A 21,664-nucleotide genomic window follows, 5' to 3' on the forward strand; every position below is an offset into this window, starting at 1 on the left:
AGCAAACCATGTTCAAATTTGCAATGTATCAATGTTTGAGAAGGCGCGTTCAACTCTCCAAATTCGAGCAACCATAGTACTTCATAAACCATATGAGCATATTATGGAAACGAGATGAAAACTAGGGTGTGATAGTCTAACTACTTTTACACCGTGCCAAAGAATATTTAACCGTTGAATCGAATGTGATAATTTGGTCTCAACTACTCGATCCGGTGAGTGACAACATGGTACGCATGAGAAGCCCAGATCTAGTTTTTTTTTATGGTATCTCTGAGTTTTTTTGTCAAAGATCATCCTTCAAAGACAAATGCTAATGGTGGTTTAGGCATGAAAAGGAAGCTCCGTCAAAAAAACGTTATCTTGCAAAAGATCTCACACAATGCGGGCAAAACATCAAAGAAGATGAAAACTAAGAAGGAAGACAATACGTTTTAATTTTTTAATTAATTTATTTCTGTTGGCCACGCTAATTTTCAATAATCTCCAATTATCCCTTAATTTCAAAGGATACATATCCTACACTCTATTTATTTTCCAATCACTTGCGAAAAAGATGTTTTACTTTTACCACCTTAGTCTCCGAAACGAAACAATCAATAGACCATATGAGCAAAAACTTATATCATTGTTCAAGTAGAAACGGGGAAAAGTACATTAAAAAAAAAAGAGAAAAATAAAATCGCAATAAAAACATAATGACACGCTGTTATCTAAACTTCAAAAGGGTCTTTGACAAAATCAAGAACAACCCATGAGAATCTTCTGCTTAATCGACTTCCTCAATTTTGGGTCCAGCACCGCTTCCACTGCCAGCTGCAGGACCATCCTCATCCATGGCTCCACCCGCATCACCACCAGCACCCTGGTACATCTTTGCTATGATGGGATTACAAATGCTCTCCAACTCCTTCATCTTATCCTCAAATTCGTCAGCCTCAGCAAGTTGGTTTCCATCTAGCCATTGGATAGCCTGCTCAATCGCATCTTCAATTTTCTTCTTATCATCAGAAGACAGTTTGGAAGCAATCTTGTCATCCTTGATTGTGTTCCTCATGTTATAGGCATAATTTTCCAATGCATTTTTGGCCTCCACTTTCTTCTTATGCTCCTCGTCCTCAGACTTGTATTTCTCAGCTTCCTGCACCATCTTCTCAATCTCCTCCTTAGAAAGCCTGCCCTTGTCGTTGGTAATTGTAATCTTGTTCTTCTGTCCAGTGGTTTTGTCCTCCGCAGACACGTTCAATATACCGTTGGCATCAATGTCGAAGCAAACAGTGATCTGAGGAACACCTCTGGGAGCAGGAGGAATTCCAGATAACTCAAATTTGCCAAGCAAATTGTTGTCACGAGTCCTCGTTCGTTCACCTTCATAGACCTGAATCAACACACCGGGCTGGTTGTCAGAGTAGGTTGAGAACACCTGCTCCTTCTTGGTGGGAATGGTTGTGTTTCTGGGAATCAACACAGTCATGACTCCTCCTGCAGTCTCCAAACCAGTGGATAGAGGAGTAACATCCAACAAAAGAAGATCCTGCACTTTCTCATTACCCTCGCCACTGAGAATCGCAGCCTGCACTGCAGCACCATAAGCAACAGCTTCATCTGGGTTAATACTCTTGCAAAGTTCCTTTCCGTTGAAGAAGTCCTGCAACAACTGTTGAACCTTGGGAATCCTAGTAGAACCACCAACAAGAACAACATCATGGACGGTACTCTTATCCATCTTGGCATCCCGCAAACACTTCTCCACGGGCTCCATGCACTTCCTGAATAAATCCATGTTTAGCTCTTCAAAACGGGCACGGGTAATGGTTGTGTAGAAGTCAATACCCTCGTACAAGGAATCAATCTCTATGGTGGTTTGAGCAGTGGAAGAGAGAGTCCTCTTTGCCCGCTCACATGCTGTTCTCAACCTCCTCAGAGCTCTGGCATTTCCACTAATATCCTTCTTGTTCTTCCTCTTGAATTCCTGAACAAAATGGTTCACCATTCTGTTATCAAAATCTTCACCTCCCAAGTGAGTATCACCAGCAGTGGCCTTCACCTCGAAAATACCCTCCTCGATGGTGAGAAGAGAGACATCAAAAGTCCCACCACCGAGATCAAAAATGAGAACATTCTTCTCCCCAGAGCTAGTGGCCTTTTTGTCGAGCCCATAAGCAATGGCAGCCGCGGTAGGCTCGTTGATAATTCGCATCACGTTGAGCCCAGAAATGACACCAGCGTCCTTGGTGGCTTGACGTTGTGAGTCGTTGAAGTAAGCAGGCACAGTGACAACCGCATTCTTTATGGTGGAACCTAGATACGCCTCCGCAATCTCCTTCATCTTCATAAGAACCATGGAGGATATCTCTTCCGCGGAAAACTGTTTCTCCTCCCCCTTGTAGTTCACCACAATCATAGGTTTCTCAGCAGGGCCAGGAATCACCTTGAACGGCCACAATTTCATGTCACCTTGTACTGATGCATCGGAAAAACGCCTTCCAATCAAACGCTTAGCATCTGCATGCGCCAAATCAAACAAATACAATCACCAAACGATTCACTATATAATCGCATAATCAAGGAAGCTTTCGCACAGATTATTTGAGCAAGTATCCATTCAATAAATTTATCATCCAAAACATAAAACAATTCAATCAAGTATACACAGCCTACCAATCAAATGTTTAGCAACTGCATGCACCAAAAAGGATTCGCAATCTAACCGCATAACCAAGGATTCTTTTGCACAGAAAATTCAATTAAGTAGCCATTTAATAAAATCCATAGACAATTGAACTAATGATAGAACTCGAGTTACAAAGAATTGAAAAGAAAATCACAGCCTAATTAACAAACGTCTACAATCCACACAAAAGCATTCACGACTCTGTTTTGATTTTTTTTTTCCTGTAAATAAACACGAAAGAATCGTTACAGAATATTACTAGCTAGGGTTAGATTACAGATAATTGGAATTTTCTACAAGTGCTGATATAAATCACGTCGTGTAGAGTTATAAATTCACTGGAACAATGAAAAATTGCAGAGAATCAAGGATTTACAGTATGAGTTGAAAGTAGTACTTACCAAAAACGGTGTTGGTTGGGTTCATAGCGACCTGGTTCTTCGCCGCATCGCCGATCAACCGTTCTGTGTCGGTGAAAGCCACGTAGGATGGGGTAGTTCTGTTACCCTGATCGTTGGCTATGATTTCAACACGATCGTGTTGCCACACGCCGACGCAAGAGTACGTCGTTCCCAAATCGATTCCGATAGCAGGACCCTCGCCTTTTCCAGCCATACTCACTCACACACAAACAATCTCTTTCCCCTAACGAAATTAGAATTTCGAATTTTAGAGAATTTAGGAATCAAAAAGTTACAACAATTCCTTCAACTGAATTGAGGAGAAATGTGTGGGAAGGGGTGTGCTTTAAAGAACGTGTTTGAATTCTGGAAGGTTCGGTTCATGCGCTGTGAACCGTTGGATCAGTAATTTTGGACGGTAGATATTTTTGTTCCTAATGGAATTGGACTTGGGGAAAAAGCGAAGTGTTGTGTGGGGTTTCTCCAACGTTCTCTAGGTGATTCGAGAATTTTCCGATTACGAAACGGTGCTGGCGTGGCACGCGCTTAAACTAAAGATTTTTAACCGTTGACGTGAACTGGTCGCTTTTTTTTTTTTTGGTATTGGATAGATTGTATCTGTGATTCTCCCGCGCCATTGGTTGAATTAATGACGTCGTCCGTGCGCTTTAGATAACTGGCCAATTGGATTTCACTAACTCCGTGTAAAGCGCGTTAGTTAAGTTTTATTTTTGGTGTGTTTCTTGCCCGTTCAAAAAGCATGATTTTATTATCTTTTCAAAATTCACTCATTGCAGTAAATCAGTAATCACCCTGGCTTTTACTTTTACGATTTTCTTTTCAATTCAATCGTTCTCTAAATTATATCTTGAGTATATAAGATAGTAGCTTTAAATTTAACCTTAAAAAATAATAATAATAACAATATTTTAATTTAATATTTTAAAAGTGTAAAAACTACTAAATAAAAAATAATCTACTCTTATCTTATCAGATATATGTTCAAGATATTTTAAAAATCAATGATAAATTAATATTTTTATTTAATCTTTTAAAAGATAAAAAAATACTAAATAAAAAATAATATAGTCTTATCTTATCTTATAAAATACGCAACTAAAAAAATCATCAGTTCATATTTTCAAAATTTACTCGTTACTAATCAAATTCTTTTTTTACAGTTTTTTATCCTCCTCCGATATGTTTTTTTTCTTTAAAATATATTTAACATAAAAAAATAGTAATTAAATATTTTAAAAGAAAATACTGAATAAATATCACTTGTATAAATTATAAAACTTTTTATGAAGGACTATAAATTTAAATACTTATTTACCTTATTCTCTTCATTTTCTCACATTTGATTTGCTTAAATTTTTTCTCACAAATAAAGATAAAATTCTTATTTTAATTATTTTTTCTAATTCTTTCATGTTTTTCTTGATTTAAACTAATGTGTTTTTCTCATCTCCAATTTCACAAAGATTTTCTTGAATTTTTACATGTTTAAATGAAATTACAAATCTGATGGAGTTTTTGACATTTTTACAGTATGTTTAGATAGAGAATTTTAACTGAGAAAAATACTTTATCAAAGAATTTGAATTTCTGTAATCTATAATTCATTGTTTGAATGTTTTTTTTATGAAGAATTTAAAATTTTGGAATTTTAAAACAGAATTTTAAACAATTAAAAAGGTGAGAAATTGAAATTCTCTTCTTATCAAGAAACACCGTCTAAGATTCTGGAACATTGATTGTTGGGTCTCGGCATAGAGGAACTAGCACACCAATCATATCTTTTCTTTTTTTCATTCATTTTTTTTCACCCTCATAATTTTAACTTTTTTTATCCAAACACAAAATTTTGAAAATAAAAGAATTTCAATTGAAGTATTTAAAATTTTTAGAATTAAAAATTTCTCAGAATTTTAAATTCCTCCATCCAAACACACTCTTAAAATATATGGTAATATCTCTTTTTGCAACTTGTTTAAATGGAATTACACATATAAGCAAAGTGCATTGCAAAACATATCTAGTGTGTTATGTGGTTTAAAGAAACGAGAGGGCGGGGGGAGAGAGAGAGCCCCACAAAGGTGTTGAGAGAATAACAAATAACACATAGAAGGAATAACAACTTGGCTCTTTGATGTCCCATGAAAGGGCACTTGGGTCTCTCATAAATGCAAGCTTCCTATACGCCCTCTTTATTTGCTCATTTGATGCACTCTTCAACACTTTAAGTATACTTTAATAGCTCTTTTTGCAACAGTTTTAAAGTTATCTTCAAAATTAGTTAAAAAATTAATTAAAAGTTAAAAATGAACTAATAACCAATGATAACTAATAATTAAAAGTTAAGAATTAGCTTATTAAATTATAAGTATTTAATAAAAAAATATTATGATTTACCTAATGAAGTAACAAGAAAAATAAATAAATATATTAAGGATGAATATGTAAGAAAATATAATAAATTAAAAGTTAGTATTTTAAAAAATATTAATTCAAGTGGTGTTTCAAAAAATGCTAATAACTAATAAAAAATTATTAAAAAAAATATTTACCAAATAGTCAACTAAATTTTTCAACGAGTAAAGAAAAGTTAAAAATTAACTTACCCAACATAACCTAAATGGAAATACACATATGAGGAGAAGTGCACTAATGCAAAACATATCTAGTGTGTCTAGTGGTATAAAGAAGTGAGCCAAAGAGAGAATATCCAACAATGGTGTTGAAAGAATGACAAATAACATAAAAGGAACAACAACTTGATTCTTTGATGTGCCATGAAGAAATTTGGATCTATTAGAAGAAGAAGAAAACTTTAATTTTATGGCTTTTCTATGCTCATTGGAATCTCGTTGGAATTGGAATAAAAAATGACGATTAGGGTTTGGGATGAGAAATTAAATGTGTGTTGTGTGTTTAAGGATTATTGAATTGTTTCTTATATTATGTGTGGTGCTTACAAAGTGAATGACCTAAAAATGGTTTCGCCAAGAGTTGACCATGGAGTTAACATTACGTTTTTACTTTGCAATGTGTTTGTTTCGAAACTAGGAAATCAGTGAGCCTTTTTAAAGCAGGGCAATCATAGGTTATGAGTGTGGGTGTGGGGGAGGGGGACGGGGGAGTCAAGGGTGAATTGGTAATTGGCTCTAGGTGGTGGAGATGAGGGACACGATGTGATGGCCTGGTGCAGAGGAACAATGGGTGAAATATTCATCTTGGTTCAAATTTTTTGAAAAGATGCACCCCCACGATTCAACAAATGGGATTGATTATCGTTGGTATGGCTTAATTGGATTATAGGGATTTCAATTCACATTTTTATTATTTCTTTTCTTTACATTTTTTAAACAATTTTAAGCTATATTTAAAGATCAAATAAATAATTAATGTCGTATTGCCGAATGAATTAAATCATATTTTTAAAATTTGAGTAACTAAAAAAATATTTTAATTTGAGGAACTAAAAAAGGAAAATCCTATATTTAAATAACTAAACACATATTTAAACCTAATATAATAAATCACAATAAATTTTTTAAAAATATGAAGAGTTTACCAATATTTTTATGGATAAAATTTAATTTAAATTAATTCGGTATAATTGAGGACCAAATACCGCAAGAAAAAATATGTTGAACAACTAGCAGCTGCATACCTGCACTGTGACCAATCAAACTAGGGGCCTCCATTTTGACCCCCATCTTGGCATCGTCTAACTCTGTAAGATCACTAGCATATGGTAAAAATTATTTTAAAATATTTTTTAAATCTAAAATAAGGTAATAGGTGGTGCATTTGTAAAGCAGCATATCATGACATTAGATATAATTATATAATATGCAGAAAAAAAAGAAGATATAATTATATAATAATGAAGTGGTGTTTCCATGAGACCACTAGGGTTTGGAATTTTCCAGTGATGAAACTAAAGTCATATTTGTTGGCTCTTTCAATAAATAAGGGGAAATCCAAATACTTATGTAGCCATCCAATATTGTGGACAAAAGAGATTATGTATTTATTTATTTTTCATCCATTTTGATCTTTTGATGATTTTGTATAGCATTACCAAGTGTATTTATTTATTTATTTATCTTAGTTATGTAATTTCTTTATCATATTTCATATTAAAAAAATCAACGAAATAGGTAAAATGATATTGTGACACTAATATATCCATGTTGTGCTACATTGGAGAAAATTGCCCCTTCCCATCCCATTTGCTGAAATTAATAAATCTGCAATGACCATAGAACCCCTAATCTTGTGACGTGTCACTCTGTCGATGGCTGAAAACCGAGAGGAAAATCTGGCTCTAGTCATCGTGGCACCTTGTCCTCGCCTCGCAAAAAAAAAAAAAATGGGGATAATTCGTAAAATATTCATTCCCTCATCTCTAATCCGTTATGAGAAGCTGAACCTTCCTCTGCACAATCTCCTTCAAAAAGCTTCTCATCCATGGCGAAAACGCTCATTTCGTCTCAATCGTTCATCGGCACACCGCTCCCCTCACTCCCTCGCCACCACCTCCCCCACCGCACCAGGCTCGTCGCCACCAAAGTCCTCGTCAGCCTCCACGAAATTCCCCCAATCCACTCCATAAGCCGCAACATTGACTTCGCCGGAATCGTGACTAGAGCCGAAGGCCTTCTCTACACGCTCGCCGATGCTGCGGTTGCGGCGGACCCTGCGGTTGCTGCGGACTCTGCGGCTTCCACCACCGATGCTGCCGTACAGAAGAGCGGAGGCTGGTTCGGCTTCATCTCCGAAGCCATGGAGTTCGTTCTCAAGGTAAACTTCATACTCCTGCTTCGTAGTTGCTAACTTCCTATATATAAGTATTCTGTTGAATTTGCTAAGACTGAGCGAGTTGTGTGACGCGTCACGTGTGAGCACGAGCCTCGAAATTCATCGAACTTGTTTTCCCGAGATCGTGTAACTTGCTTTAGATTTTCTTATTAAGAAGAAAATAGGACATGAATTAAGCTTCTTCCAGAAGTGAAATTTAATTTATACATAAGCTAAAATCAGCTTTTGGAGAAACTAAACGAGTGAGTTTCTAAAATTGAACTTATGCATAAGCTTGATTTTAATTGAAGAAGCTTAGTTCATTTTACCTTATTCTTCTCGTTTAAGTGTTTATTGAAATAGGACAGAAGTTTACTAAACGCTGTTTGGATAAACTTCTATTATAGGAGAAGAAAATAGGAGCACACTTATTCCTTTTTTTTATAATAAATTTTTGAGGACTTAACATTTTCCTTAACATTTTCTAATACGAAATGTTTGCTTGATTTTATTCAGGTACATGTATTTTTTATGTTATGTTATTGTTATTGTTTTGTTTTCAGGTGTTGAAGGATGGCCTTTCTGCCGTGCATGTCCCTTATGCATATGGATTTGCTATCATATTGCTCACTGTTATAGTTAAGGCCGCTACGCTTCCCTTGACAAAGCAACAGGTTGGTACAAATTATAGCAATTTCTAGAGCCAAAGAAAGCGTGACAAATTTGCAAATTTACTGAAACCGTTAAATTATGTAATTCATTTTGTTTGTAACAGTTTTTTTCCTTCACACTGGAGTAATTGGAATATTTGTTCTTCAAAGCCTGACATTTCATACACCATCAAATCATTTTGAACTTTTGAACTTGCAATTATTTTATATATGAATTTGAGCTCTCAATTAACATAGATGCTTCACTTGATTACACAAAATGCTGATTGTAATATAATGTATGAATACAGGTTGAATCTACACTAGCTATGCAAAATCTTCAACCAAAAATTAAGGCCATTCAAGATAGATATGCTGGCAATCAGGTGAGGGATGTTGTTGGTTATTAGGCATCCAGTTTGATCTCGAGTAAATATTGATTTTGTTGTATGTTAAAACAAAAGCATTGTTCTTTCTAAACTATTCATTTTGTTGCCCTCTTTTTAAGGAAAGAATACAACTTGAGACGTCAAGGCTATATCGGCAGGCTGGGGTTAACCCATTGGCAGGTACTTTTTGTCTTTATTTTGTTGGTTTTCCAGTTCTTAATCAACGGTTCTGTATAATAATACCCTGAGACATGAAGCCAATAAACACCGGTCCTGTGTAATAATTGTGAAGTTAATAGAACTTGTATGATCATTCATGACAAAAAAAATGGTTTTGAAGTAGAGTTTCTCATAGCAATGGTATTTATTTAATTTTATTTTGTCCATCCATATCTCCCCGACATTTCTTTTAATTATTAGCAATATCATATTAGTTTGGATTGTACATATTCTGTTCATGTACTGACATATAGTCTCAACTTCAACTGTGCTGTCATCAATTTGTATAGGTTGTTTACCAACTCTGGCTACAATTCCAGTCTGGATTGGTCTCTACCAAGCTTTATCAAATGTGGCAAATGAGGTAATTAATGATATAAACTTTTATTATTTGAGCAGAGATTTCGATGGACAAATTACACACAGAAAATATGATTTTGCTAATTATGTTAAATCTTTAATTTGAAGGGACTGCTAACCGAAGGTTTCCTTTGGATCCCCTCTTTGGGTGGTCCTACTACCATTGCTGCTAGACAAAGTGGAGCTGGAATTTCTTGGCTTTTTCCATTTGTGGTAAGAAAGATATCTTTTGCTTCATAGTTGAAATAATAAGTTGTAGTTGGGCTTTTTCCCCCTAATCCTGTGAGTCATTATGATCTTTCGAAGCAGTCTATTTACTCTGTACACTTTGTTGGAATGAAGTTATACATGGAATGTTCACAGTTCACTTGTTGCAGTCATGTTCCAAGAGGAAATAAATGGAAAACTTTGTAAATTGATTTTGTACTCTAAATCATTATACAGTCATAACAAACATCGGTCATGCAGGACGGGCATCCACCTTTGGGTTGGCAAGATACTGCAGCATATCTTGTTTTACCTATTCTTCTTGTCGTTTCTCAATACGTTTCAATGGAAATCATGAAACCACCTCAGGTAAACACATCAGTTCTCTTCTGTTTCTGTTTCTTTTTTGTGTTTACAAGGCTGGCCTAAATGACTTCTTTTGACAGACAGATCCTTCTCAAAAGAATCAACTTCTTATTTTAAAGTTTCTTCCACTCATGATTGGCTACTTCTCACTATCTGTCCCATCAGGACTAACAATTTACTGGTTAGTTTTTCAGAAACTATATTAATACCATCCTTTCTAGTCAATAAATTCTTATTTTTCATGATTTTGCCATAACTTGAAACATTCTTTGCTTTATTATGGGTTGCAAATCTGAAATATATTTATCTCTACACCATCTAGGCAAGTCCGATTTGGTCCGAAAACTCCAGTAATGGTATCTATACAACTCTTCTTTATTTCAGAAACCATTTCCTTGATATGCCTGCCTAATGCATGCAACAAAAACATACAAAGAACAAATGCACAAGAGCTAAAATTCTTCATTCTAATGGAAACAATAACATGTTCATCAAGTGAATGCTTTCTCCTGATTAATGTTTTAGATTTGGGAGATGGTTTTGACTTTTGACAACATTGATTGTATGCTAGGGCCTAGGGGAAATAAAAGAAGCAATTTCATTACTGCTTGATTTTCTATTTCTTTTACTAGGTTTATAAACAATGTCCTGAGCACAGCTCAACAAGTATGGTTGCGCAAATTGGGAGGTGCAAAGCCTGTTGTGAATGAAAATGCTGGTGGGATTATTACTGCTGGACGCGCTAAAAGATCAGATTTGCAGCCAGTAAGGAATGGTGAAAGGTCAGTTTCTTCTAGTACAAGTTGCAGAGTTTCAACTCCTTTTGGATAACAAATTGGTGATCTACAGGTTTAAGCAGTTAAAAGAAGAGGACAAGAAGAAAAAGGTAAGCAAGGCACTGCCAGTGGAAGAAGTTCAGCCCCTGGCTTCTGTGTCTGCTTCTGATGATGGCTCGGATACAGAAAGTGACAATAAGGTAAGTATTAACTTGTGGAGTTTCTTGCTTAAAATTTATGTGATATGGCTGTCTTTTTGAGAGGAAAGAAGAATTAAGGAAAAACAAAAATCTCCACATTAACATTATTTGATATTGCACAGAAATTTTTTTTTATAAATTCAATGTATACATTTCAAAGAACAATGCCTGACTATCCTTAATTTCCAATCACTTCTAAGATGAAACATCAAGTTAATTTGCCTGCTTGCATGAAAAAATAGTTGTCCAGCCATAGATTGAAAGTTCAAAATTTTCTTTCCCTATTGTAATTGTGTGTTACACATGATCATTGTTTAGCCTCATCACATAATGATTCTTGAGAATGTATATATAATAATAAAATGACAACCAATGACGTTAACTTCAGAAAGTAAAGTTAGTTATTTGATGGGCCTTCACCCAACTTTCTATCAGGTAAAGGTTAGTTAAGGGTCTTGGGCTAATTTGAAATGGGCAAGGATCAAAACAAATTTAGATGCAATTGTAGGATGAGAATGTGGAAGTTCAGCAACATATAAGTGTCAAACACTCATATACCTAATGCTAATGCCCTTGAGCTTTTGGGTTTTACATGGTGTTTAGTCTGCTTAAATGATTCTTAGCCCATTGTCAAAGATCTTCCCAGGGTTTTTCAGCTCCCCTCACTATCAGCACCGTATCCCTTGCTCCATATTATAGCCTTGCTACCATGACATAATGTGAGTGGAGATTAAATCATAAATGAATTCAAACCTAGAGAAATGCTAGCAAGTAGCAACACACTATTTAGATCTCACCCTCTAATGTTGATTACAATTTATTGAAAATCACAAATTTTCGTGGGTATCACTTGTTATTTAATTACTCTCCTAAGTTGGCAGTTTTCAATAAATTTTAACCAATATTAGAATTATGTGTTAGAAAGTATATTGCTAGCATTTTTCTTTAAACCAAATATTTTAACCGCTGAAAACCGATTGTGTGGATAGATATGTCTGCCTTTTAAAGAGAACCTCGACCTTCAAATTATATTTCCTATAGCTCACAAGTTGAAAGGAGGTATCTTTTTGTCTTGTTTTACTGCTAACAAAGTGGAAGGAAACTAGTGCAGAACTATTTGAAGCAATGCTCTCTCTGTTATTTGAACCCTTCTCTTCTAACCACCTGTCCGATCCCCTTCCTTATTTCCGTCCCATACAGCAAAAGAAAATTGCTGTGACTTTGTTATATTTTATTGTTTTAAGATCTTTGGGATTTTCATTCTTGTAGATAAAATTCCTAATGCTAAGTTACCTTGTTACAGGGACAGGAAGATGCAGAAGAAGCATATGCTTCTAAAGTTGGCGAAGAGGTTCAAAATTATTCTAGGGAAAGAAGAAGCAAGCGTTCGAAGCGGAAGCGTGCTGTATAAAGGACCGCATACAATTAGTTTATAGTGAGTTTTGTATATCTCAAGAGATTATAGCATTTTTGGGTTGGCTATTAATTAAATATATGTAATTTAATTCACTAAAATATCTTTGTTACGTTTAAGTTCCACATGTTAGCTAAAGCAATTTGTCTTGTGACGTGTTTAATTTTATTAAGATTTATCCCCCCTTGAAACTAGGAGTATAAAAACTTATACTCCTTCTGATCCAAAATAATACAGTAAGTAGTTCTTTTAGCTTCTTTTTTTCACTATAATAATAGTCTCTCTTTTTTTATACCTTTTGTAAGTTATTTTTCTAACTATCTCTAGACATGATTAAGAAGATAAATTAATAAATCCATTGAAAAGATACACAAGTCATAAAAATAAGTTGGTGGATAGTAGGATAATTTATGATTAGTTATAAAATTAAGGGTATTTTTTTTTCTAAATTTACAGCAATGATTATTTTTAATCAATGTGTCTTAACCTTAAAGGTCTATTATTTTGGAAAGGAGGGAATATTAGACAGACACAACAGGTTCCTAACAGCACAGTACTATGAAAATGACATTGAATGGAATTTGAATTCGCTGGTAATAGTTGTCTTTAATGTTGAAATTTGGCTTGATGTTAAAATTTGAACTGGGTCGATTCACATTGGGGTTCATGGCATTTTGTTATTTGAACTAATCAATTTTAATCGGTTTAGATTGAATTCTTCCTAGCTTGGTCTTTGTGAAGGATGAAAAATATTAAATTGACTGGGATAAAGTCGTAAATTCTAAAGGTTAATCAAATATAAGAAAACATAAAAAGATTATGGTATCGGGTGTGTCCCCAAAATGAAATTCGAGACTCATACAGAGCGAGACTCATACCGGAACCAATATGAAGTTTCCGGTTTGAATTGGTTCAGATTCATTGGATTATCGAATTGATCTGTGGTTATTCCTAGTTAAAACCCAGTTGAGGGGCGATGGTGTTTCATTATTATAAAATAGACTAAATTAATATCAAACTGATCATATAAAATTAGAGCCACTAGATAAATGAGTGCTCCAAAATCAGAGCTTAGCTGCAAAATTAGGGAAAATATTTTAGTTGAAGCCGTAAGGCAAGGCCTAATGTGTTCTTTACACGGCCTGTTTGTCAACATGTATTGCTTAGTTTAATTGAGGAAGTATTAAACAAACTTTTTTTTTAGGGAAGTTTTCAACAAACTTAACAAGCTGATCCTTTGAAGAAAAAAAACTAACAAGCTGATTAGTTAATAAATCGAGAATTGCTTGACTTTAGACGACGTCAATGCATGTAAAGTACGAATATTCAATTAAATACCATTTTGTACAAACACAATGCTCCTAAAAGCGGAATTGAGAGTCTACACCAATCCACTGATATCCAACAGCTATTGATTTCTCTACTGAAAGCTGATGCCGAATGAGTGTTTCCACCTCTATGGTTTAGATGGTGGGTGTTGATTCCCTATTGGATTAGGCCCTGATGGGCTTTTACGATTCTTCTTTTCTTCAACCTGTGATTTCGTTGTTCGAATCAGAATATTGTCATGTAAATTAAGTAAAATGATTGAAAATAGAAATAAGAAAAATGATTAATGTATTTACTAACCCAAGAAGGTATGACATGTCCATTTTGCTGCTTTGGGTTAGCCTCTAAGGTTCTGAGCTTGAAATGAACTGAGTGCAGAATATAGAGTTAACATAAGATACAATTAGTTGCAATAACCATTGCAGAGTCATCAGCTTGTGCTTTTTAAATAGACAGTAGGAAGTAGTTTCAGTTTCAGAGCAATTTGCAGGAGAAAGTGATCGAAGTACCTGACTGCATAGCCTGAACACTAGCAGTGACGTGATTGAGTGCAGAAGCGGCAAGCAGAAGCCATGCAAAGAGAAGATACACGAAAATTTGTCTTCTCATATGTGCCATACTTCTACTCTTCTAGTGAATGGGGTATGTCACGAGCATTTTTGCAGTTTTTATATGCTATGTCTTTTGGTATTATATAATCATGACGAAACTTGAAATTTTATGTGAGAATGTTTGTTAAAAGATGCCCGGGAATCCTATGCCATTACACTCTGTCTCTAAAAGATCGAGAATCTGTTGTTATCCTCATTATGGATTGACTTCTTACCCGTTATCATTTCTCTGTTATCATTGCTTCCATGTTAATTTCACAAGTACTTGCTATTATTTTTGTTTTGAGTGCTTCGCCGTTATGTCGGCATCCTTTTTAAATGGATTAGTTTGATAAAATTTGAGCGGTATTATAGTGTATCGAATCTACAAATAGAAGAAACTTTAGTTGGTTGAATAGGGGGTGTGAATTGTTATAAACTTTTTTATATCTATTTTTGTGAATAAAAATAATCTACAAGTCTTAAAATTCATTTTTGTTGAATTAGAGTTGAACATCTTGTTCCATAATACAAATGCTTGATGGTTTGAATTATTTCTTCTACATCTAGATCATGTATGTGTTGGTGTAAATAAGAAGTCTCACATTATAGATAAAAGTGAATATATGAACAACATATAAGTAACAAAGACTTATAAACTTAAAGTGTTAAGCTGGATTAATATAAGGATAAAATTTAAGTTTTAAGTTTATTGATAAAAAAATTATTTATTATTAGCTTTTAAATAAAAAAAAGTCATGCTTAACTAAAAGATCTCACATATTATTTTTTTATTTAAGGTTAAAAAAATCCTCTCAATTTTTTATTTTAACCTTATTTTTTTTGTTGGATTGGTCGTAGTCTTACTTTATATTTGGATAAAAAATTTTAAAATGACAAGTATTTTAAATGTCAAATAACTCAATTAAGAGTAATTAAATTTCAATCAATTATAAAATTATTTGTTTGGATTATAAAACTTTATAAATATATTCACTGAAATTCAAAATAAATTTTGTTTTTTGATTTTTTTTCTCTCTCCTCATCTCTCTTAACCCACATAGCAACATCAATCTCCGCATCTCCGATTCTCATGACGAAACTCATGTGATAGAGAACTATCGAAAGAGAAAGAGTTTGACTTAGGTAGGCTCAACAATCACTTGAGCAATAACAAATTTGAATTTGAGAAGAGACTAAATTCTCTCATGAAAGAAAAAGAGAAGAAGTGAAGTTTATTTATTTTTATTTTTAATTATATTTTCGGGTCTATTTTTGGACTTGTAATGGGTTGTTATCTTTTTATTGTTACTTTTAAGTCTTTTAATTATTAGATTATTCATTGGACCCTAGGCCTAATTTATAATTATTAGTATGAGGTCTAAATAAACTCTTTAAACAATTGGTTGTTTGTATGAAATCTAAGATTATACACAATTAAGTGAGTGTCTCTCTTAGTTCTTGTGTGAAACCTTAAGTTCTTATCAAAGAATTCTGTTATTTATGATGAATTATCTTTAACTTATCAATCTCCCAAGATTGTGTGGGCGTTGTTATCTCTATCTTCTCCTCTAATCCCTTTTTTTCCTTCTATTTTTCCCAATTTCATATAGCCCCAAATTGGTTCCCCTTGTTGCTATTATGCAAATCAGGGATTCATCATCATGTCCTTGAAAATCTTCAACGATTTGAAAAGGGTTTTTTGGGGTGCTAGCGATGATGGTGGACAGGACCCTTATAGAGTATAGACACAATAGTGAATTTCCTTCTCCCTCAAATGCAAACTCGTTTCTCAATCGTAGTTGTCGCTACTATCTCCACCTTGTCAGTCACCTATCAAGTCATTGAAAAGTGAAAAAAAAAATGATATTACATATGAAGATAAAACGTGTCGTGTATGATAAACATAGAATAAGACATTTTTAAAATCCCAATTGTTTTGGTGAAATTTTAAATTCCTAATTTTAATGAAAATAACTCTTCAAATTCTCAAGTTAAATGTCCAAAGGAAGCAATCTAATGAATAACAATTCAAATACCCTCAGAAGATGCATTACCCTCTTTAAATACTTCAACCAAAGGCGGGAAACGTTCTTGATCGGACATGATGTTAAATACTTAAATTCATCCCTGTTGTTTGGTTGTGGCTCATTAATGGAGTTTGCTATTATCTTTTACTCTCTTCGTATTTCCAGTAAGTGATATTATTTCTCCCAGTATTTTACCCCTTATTTCCAACCGTGTGTGTGTATTCGGTTTGCAAATATACCTTTCTTGTTCACTGAACTTGACCTAAATTAAATTGACTTATGCTGATGCGCTGCTCACTTATTCCATTTGTACGTTTGTTTAAAGAAGTTGACTAGGCGCTATAGCTAGCGTGATAGACAGCCTGACTTATGTGAGACATGACGAAAATCTTTAGTTACAAAGTCAAGTGTTGTTATGATTGCTTCAATTAGAATTTAATCAAATCAATCACCGAACCACACTAATGCAAAATGTGACAAAAATGTTGTGGCAGCGACCTAAACGAACAAATGTGTTGCCCGTAAAATTAGGACGACGATCTGCTTAAGTTAAACCCACTCATTGATCTGGTTTGTCGGATAATTCAATAGAAAATATATATATTTGCACGAACTTAAGGACTTAAGTTAGTAATATTATACCAACAAATTTTGATAAATAATTAACCACGTAATCAATTATGTCTCACTAATTTGCTGTTTAATAAATTATGTAAGATTTTTCCTAATCATTTGGCTATCCATAAACCATCTTATGCCTGTAGACAGAGGTGGGGGCTGATTAATAATTATGACTCGCTTTGACCGAGCACGGTGATCGGGGATTGGTAACGCTGAAACGGTGGGGATGGAGCCATGGAGGTCGTTGTTACTCTCTTTCCTTTTGTTAAAATGAGTCCATGTTTTGTTTCACATTAAAATATTAACTTTGAGTGCATAACTGATTTTATTTTATTCTATAAAAAAATATTCTAGTTAAATTTTGTCAAATTTTTGGATGTTTAATTTTATGTTAAAAAAATTAATTATAGAGTCAAAATTAATTTTAAATTTTTTTATTCATAGAAATTGAACATAATAACAAAATTTATAACAGGAGCACATTCTACTTAAACAACTAAGCTAATCCTTGGTAAATTGATTTAGAGTTGAATAAACTTTTATTTTCTCAATCCTTAATTATAAGATTTTTTTCAATTAATTTAAATATTTTAAGAAAAATAATTATCACAATAAATTTATCAATTATTTATACTATCATTTTAAAATTATTTTTTTATTCTCTTTATATTCACTTACTTATTTCTCTTTAATGTTTGGAGAGAAAACAATTAAGTAAACCTGAGAAAAAATAATTAATACATATAAAAATTAAAAAATGATTTCAGAAAAAGAAAGAGACAAATAATTTTTTAAAAATAATTTTATAATTAGGGACTAAGAAAGAGTAATTTTTGTATTGAATAAAAAATATTATACTGAATTTTTTTTTAAAGCCAAATCAAATTTAATTAAAGACAGTATTAATGGAGGAAGTACAAGTGTAGCCCTTGGCACTCTAGCACAAAAAACAATATCATGCACATCCCCCCAACCCTATACCAGAAATCAAAACATTGAGGCAGCATCATGAATTCCAAACTCGAGCATGAGAAAAACATGCGGTGAAGCCACCTCCTAATCCCAACAATTAGCACCACCAGACCCACAATATAACCCACTCGACCAAGTTCTTGTTAAAACCCACCTAAACATTGTATCGGGTTCAATTTCGATGACCCTTATGATCATAGAGGATAAACAAAACCCTCTTCCTCCCCTTAAGTCACCACTTCCAAATCAACTCTTATCTTAAAATCAATTCCACATAATAAATTAATTCAAAATTAATTTTACCAATGATCCAAACACACTTAATCATTCGTCCCAATGCAAAAACAAAATAATACTGTAATTAATAACTTGGTCTTCAAAGTTAAACAGCTTATGAGAAGTCCAGGCAAGTCACGGTCTATGTAGAGTTTTGCTATTTACACTCCATATTCTGCATTTTTATATTTGTATTTCCAAAAGATTCTTTAAATCTTATTTTTAAAACCCCTTATATTTGTTATTATTTAAATTCTTATTTTCACCATATATTTAGGGTTCTTCAAACCTTAATCTTTAACCTCGTCTTCACCCCTCATATTCATACAATATTATCTTTTTCATCAAAATTATACATGATACTATGTGTTTTCCTCCACTTGGAATTGCATTTGGTATGATATTGACCACTTTAATGGAGATATGTTTATGCTTATAAACCCATGTTCCATCCCTTGTTTATCTAGGACTTTGGTTATATACCCCAACAATCCTCCCACAAACAAAGGACCATGGTTAATCCTCCCCTTCAACATAAGTCCTTTTTTTTGTTTTTTATTCATGACTCATGAGAATTCAATATTGGCTCTTAGAGCTTAATAGACACCATGGTTAACCCTCCACCATTTCACAACCACAAGATACGAAACCTGACCTTCATATTACCAAGAAGACTTTCAATCTATGTATATGATTTCGCTCCTAAGGAGACTTTCAATAGAAAGATCTCATGCCTAACCCAAGGGTGTAACAATTTTAAAAAAGTAATAAATTTGTATGGAAAATAATGTTAAATGATTTTTTTTACCTCTTGTGTACATTTATATTATACAACACAGAACCATGTATTGCATGGGAGATTTTGTATTCAACAAAACTTGTATGTAAATTTTAAAGTATTTTTAACGTTATTTTAAAATTAGAATTTTATTTTTGATAATTTATATTAACTTCTAGAATAAAAAATTATTAATGAAATAAAATTTTAATTATAATTGAATAACAATGTCAAAAGCATAATTGCATCTATATTTTATCCTTAAGTGATGTTTAAGAATAGATATATACCCTTTAAGATAAGGTACACTGGTACAATACATGCATAATCGTTAATCATTGGACTTGGAGGTGAATAAAATAAAAATTTAAATATGTTTTTAATCTTTCAAATTTAAATAAATTTAAATTTAAGAAAACAAAAACTAAAATAATCCAATTTTAAGAGACAAATATATTTTATTCCTAAAATAAATAACATTTATTAATTTTATTTTTGAAATTCAATGGTAATACTTGAATTCCTTAAAAAACATGGGCAACACTTAAAGGATCCATGATAGAATCTAGACGAATTATTGTCCCAATTTGGAAAGCCGGAGAAAAGTGAGAATGATTTTCTTATTCAAGGCTATTATCGTTAAGAGTAATCTAATGATATATTCGGATCAAATGGAAAAGAAAAATAATAATGAAATTTTATTAAAGAAAAATAATAAAAATAGAGAAAAAAAGTATTTCTAAAAAATAAATTATTTTTTCTTTTTATTTTCATTTAATTCGGATTTCAAACTTTTAACATCGTATTGTGTTTTGCAGTAATTCGGCCCAAAATAATAAGTAACAACATGTTTGACAACCCAAAAAAAATCCTTTTAACAACCACAATGTGATAACTGACCAAAAGGAAAAAATGAAAAAAAAAAAAACCTTAAATAAAGCATTGTGATAAGTATTAGATGATTCTTGACCGAAAAGATCAGAAGTTCTACAAAAAGACAATACTGTTAATAGAATCCTAAAATAAATTTATTAAAAAATAATAACTAAGTTTTTAGCACATTAACTTTTTCATATTCTAATTTTTAATCCATCAAAATTTATATAAAAACTTTTAGTTTTCCATTAATTTTTTATAAATATTTTTAGTCCCTTAATTTTTTTTTCTATTTTTAATCGTTTATTTATTTTTATTATTCAAAATATATAACAAATGAGGGATTAAAAATAGATAAAATAAAGATTAATCTTAAACAATAAAAATAAATAAAGGAATGAAAATTGAGGGACTAAAATGTTGATGAAAAAATGAGACTAAAATTTGTTAAAAAAAACTTTTAAAAGACTAAAAATTAGAATCCAAAAAAGTTGAAGAATTAAAAATTTAATTAAAAAAAGTATATCATTATAGAGAGGTTCATTTCACAGCCCCAAATTCCTTTTAAATCTATGGGCGATAATGCATTTAATGAATAAAATTCAAATAATAAAAGGGTAAATATTTACATACCCTACATAAGATATTTGATTGCACGTTTAGGGTAAATAAAATTTTGTTTTTCAATCTAATTGTTTTGGAAAATTTAAATCGAGTTATAAATTTATAATTTTTTTGTATAAGTTAAAATTTATAATTAACTATGATGGCCGGATGTTATAAAGTTATAATAAATTCAATAAAATAAATCACAAAAACTTATAAAAGTTATATATTTATTTCCTATAATTTTTTTCAAATGTTTCATTAATCTCAAATTATGATCTATGTACAAAAAAATATTAAAATATAGCAATGAGTGAATTAAAACCCAGTAAAGCGCGGTAATTAAGGAAAATAGAACTAGTTAAGAAAAGGAGACTAAGGGAGGAAAATAGGACTAAGTGAAGACTAATTGAGGACAACATGATTAATTAAGTAAAAAATAATAATTAAGAAAAGTAAAGACAGATTTAATTCAAGAATCTCGTTAATGCACCTATACAAGAAGAGAGAAGAAAGAAAAAGACACATAGAAATTTCAAGAGAATACAATTCCTTATCAAAGACAAATGCCAAAAGAAGGAAAAGCAAACATGAGTCATTTCTTCCTTCTATTTTCTTTCTTGTACTTGTTGGAAACTTGATAACCAACTACTTTTGATGTAATTTTTCTTCCTATCTATTTAATAATATTACTTTTGCATTATCATTTCTTGTGCTTAATATTATTATTTATGGATTGATCACTCATTTACATGGTAAGTGCATTTTCTAATAGAAATAAATTCATCACTAGGGATAAGTTGATATTTGTTTAGTCTATTATATATCTCTATTCCTTGATGTAATTCACTATTTAGCTATGTAATGGCATTTGAAGAGAAAATAGATAAATTAAACTTTTTTCATCCGAAGGAACAAAGTTAGAGTATATTAGTAAATGCGGTTATAAATTTAAAATAGAGAAAAATCTTTAACATTACATCAAAAAGTAACTCTAATAAGTTAAGTTTTCAACATTCTCATATTCTGAATTTTTTTCTATAATATTATTGGGTCTCTAATCTTTTTGTCTTTTAATTTAAATTTTTGTTTAATTTAATTTTTTGTCAATTTAAATTATT

The 21,664-nt window shown here is 32.3% G+C and overlaps 3 protein-coding genes across 5 annotated transcripts; 1 reads left to right on the forward strand and 2 right to left on the reverse strand.

Annotated features, from left to right (window-relative positions):
- Nucleotides 1-609: 609 nt before the first annotated feature.
- Nucleotides 610-3,585, reverse strand: LOC100812707 (heat shock cognate 70 kDa protein 2). The gene is made up of 2 exons (XM_003537949.5): nt 3,076-3,585; nt 610-2,505 (listed from the first exon to the last, which is right to left on the reverse strand). Exons 1-2 carry the CDS (start codon nt 3,287-3,289, stop codon nt 770-772), a joined length of 1,950 nt encoding a protein of 649 aa, XP_003537997.1. The 5' UTR covers nt 3,290-3,585; the 3' UTR covers nt 610-769.
- A 3,878-nt stretch (nt 3,586-7,463) lies between these two features.
- On the forward strand, nt 7,464-12,566 carry LOC100813782 (inner membrane protein PPF-1, chloroplastic). 3 transcript variants are annotated; one of them, XR_005887142.1, is made up of 11 exons: nt 7,464-7,887; nt 8,448-8,558; nt 8,846-8,920; nt 9,043-9,103; nt 9,433-9,506; nt 9,611-9,715; nt 9,971-10,078; nt 10,156-10,256; nt 10,398-10,431; nt 10,708-10,857; nt 10,925-11,051. XR_005887142.1 is itself a non-coding variant. In XM_003537951.5 (11 exons), the coding sequence occupies exons 1-11, from the start codon at nt 7,555-7,557 to the stop codon at nt 12,460-12,462; spliced, it is 1,353 nt and encodes a 450-aa protein (XP_003537999.1). In that variant the 5' UTR covers nt 7,464-7,554; the 3' UTR covers nt 12,463-12,566. The 3 variants fall into 3 exon arrangements, 2 of the variants coding, with proteins under 2 accessions (XP_003537999.1, XP_040862663.1); XM_003537951.5 differs by lacking the exon at nt 10,398-10,431 and adding an exon at nt 12,355-12,566; XM_041006729.1 differs by having other exon boundaries at nt 10,708-10,940.
- Nucleotides 12,567-13,771: 1,205 nt separating this feature from the next.
- On the reverse strand, nt 13,772-14,674 carry LOC102661942 (CLAVATA3/ESR (CLE)-related protein 46). Its single transcript, XM_014763676.3, has 3 exons — nt 14,304-14,674; nt 14,095-14,162; nt 13,772-13,999 (listed from the first exon to the last, which is right to left on the reverse strand). The coding sequence occupies exons 1-3, from the start codon at nt 14,410-14,412 to the stop codon at nt 13,922-13,924; spliced, it is 255 nt and encodes an 84-aa protein (XP_014619162.1). The 5' UTR covers nt 14,413-14,674; the 3' UTR covers nt 13,772-13,921.
- Between the last annotated feature and the right edge of the window lie 6,990 nt (nt 14,675-21,664).

The sequence above is a fragment of the Glycine max genome, chromosome 11 (assembly GCF_000004515.6).
Source record: "Glycine max cultivar Williams 82 chromosome 11, Glycine_max_v4.0, whole genome shotgun sequence".
NCBI lineage: Eukaryota > Viridiplantae > Streptophyta > Magnoliopsida > Fabales > Fabaceae > Glycine > Glycine max.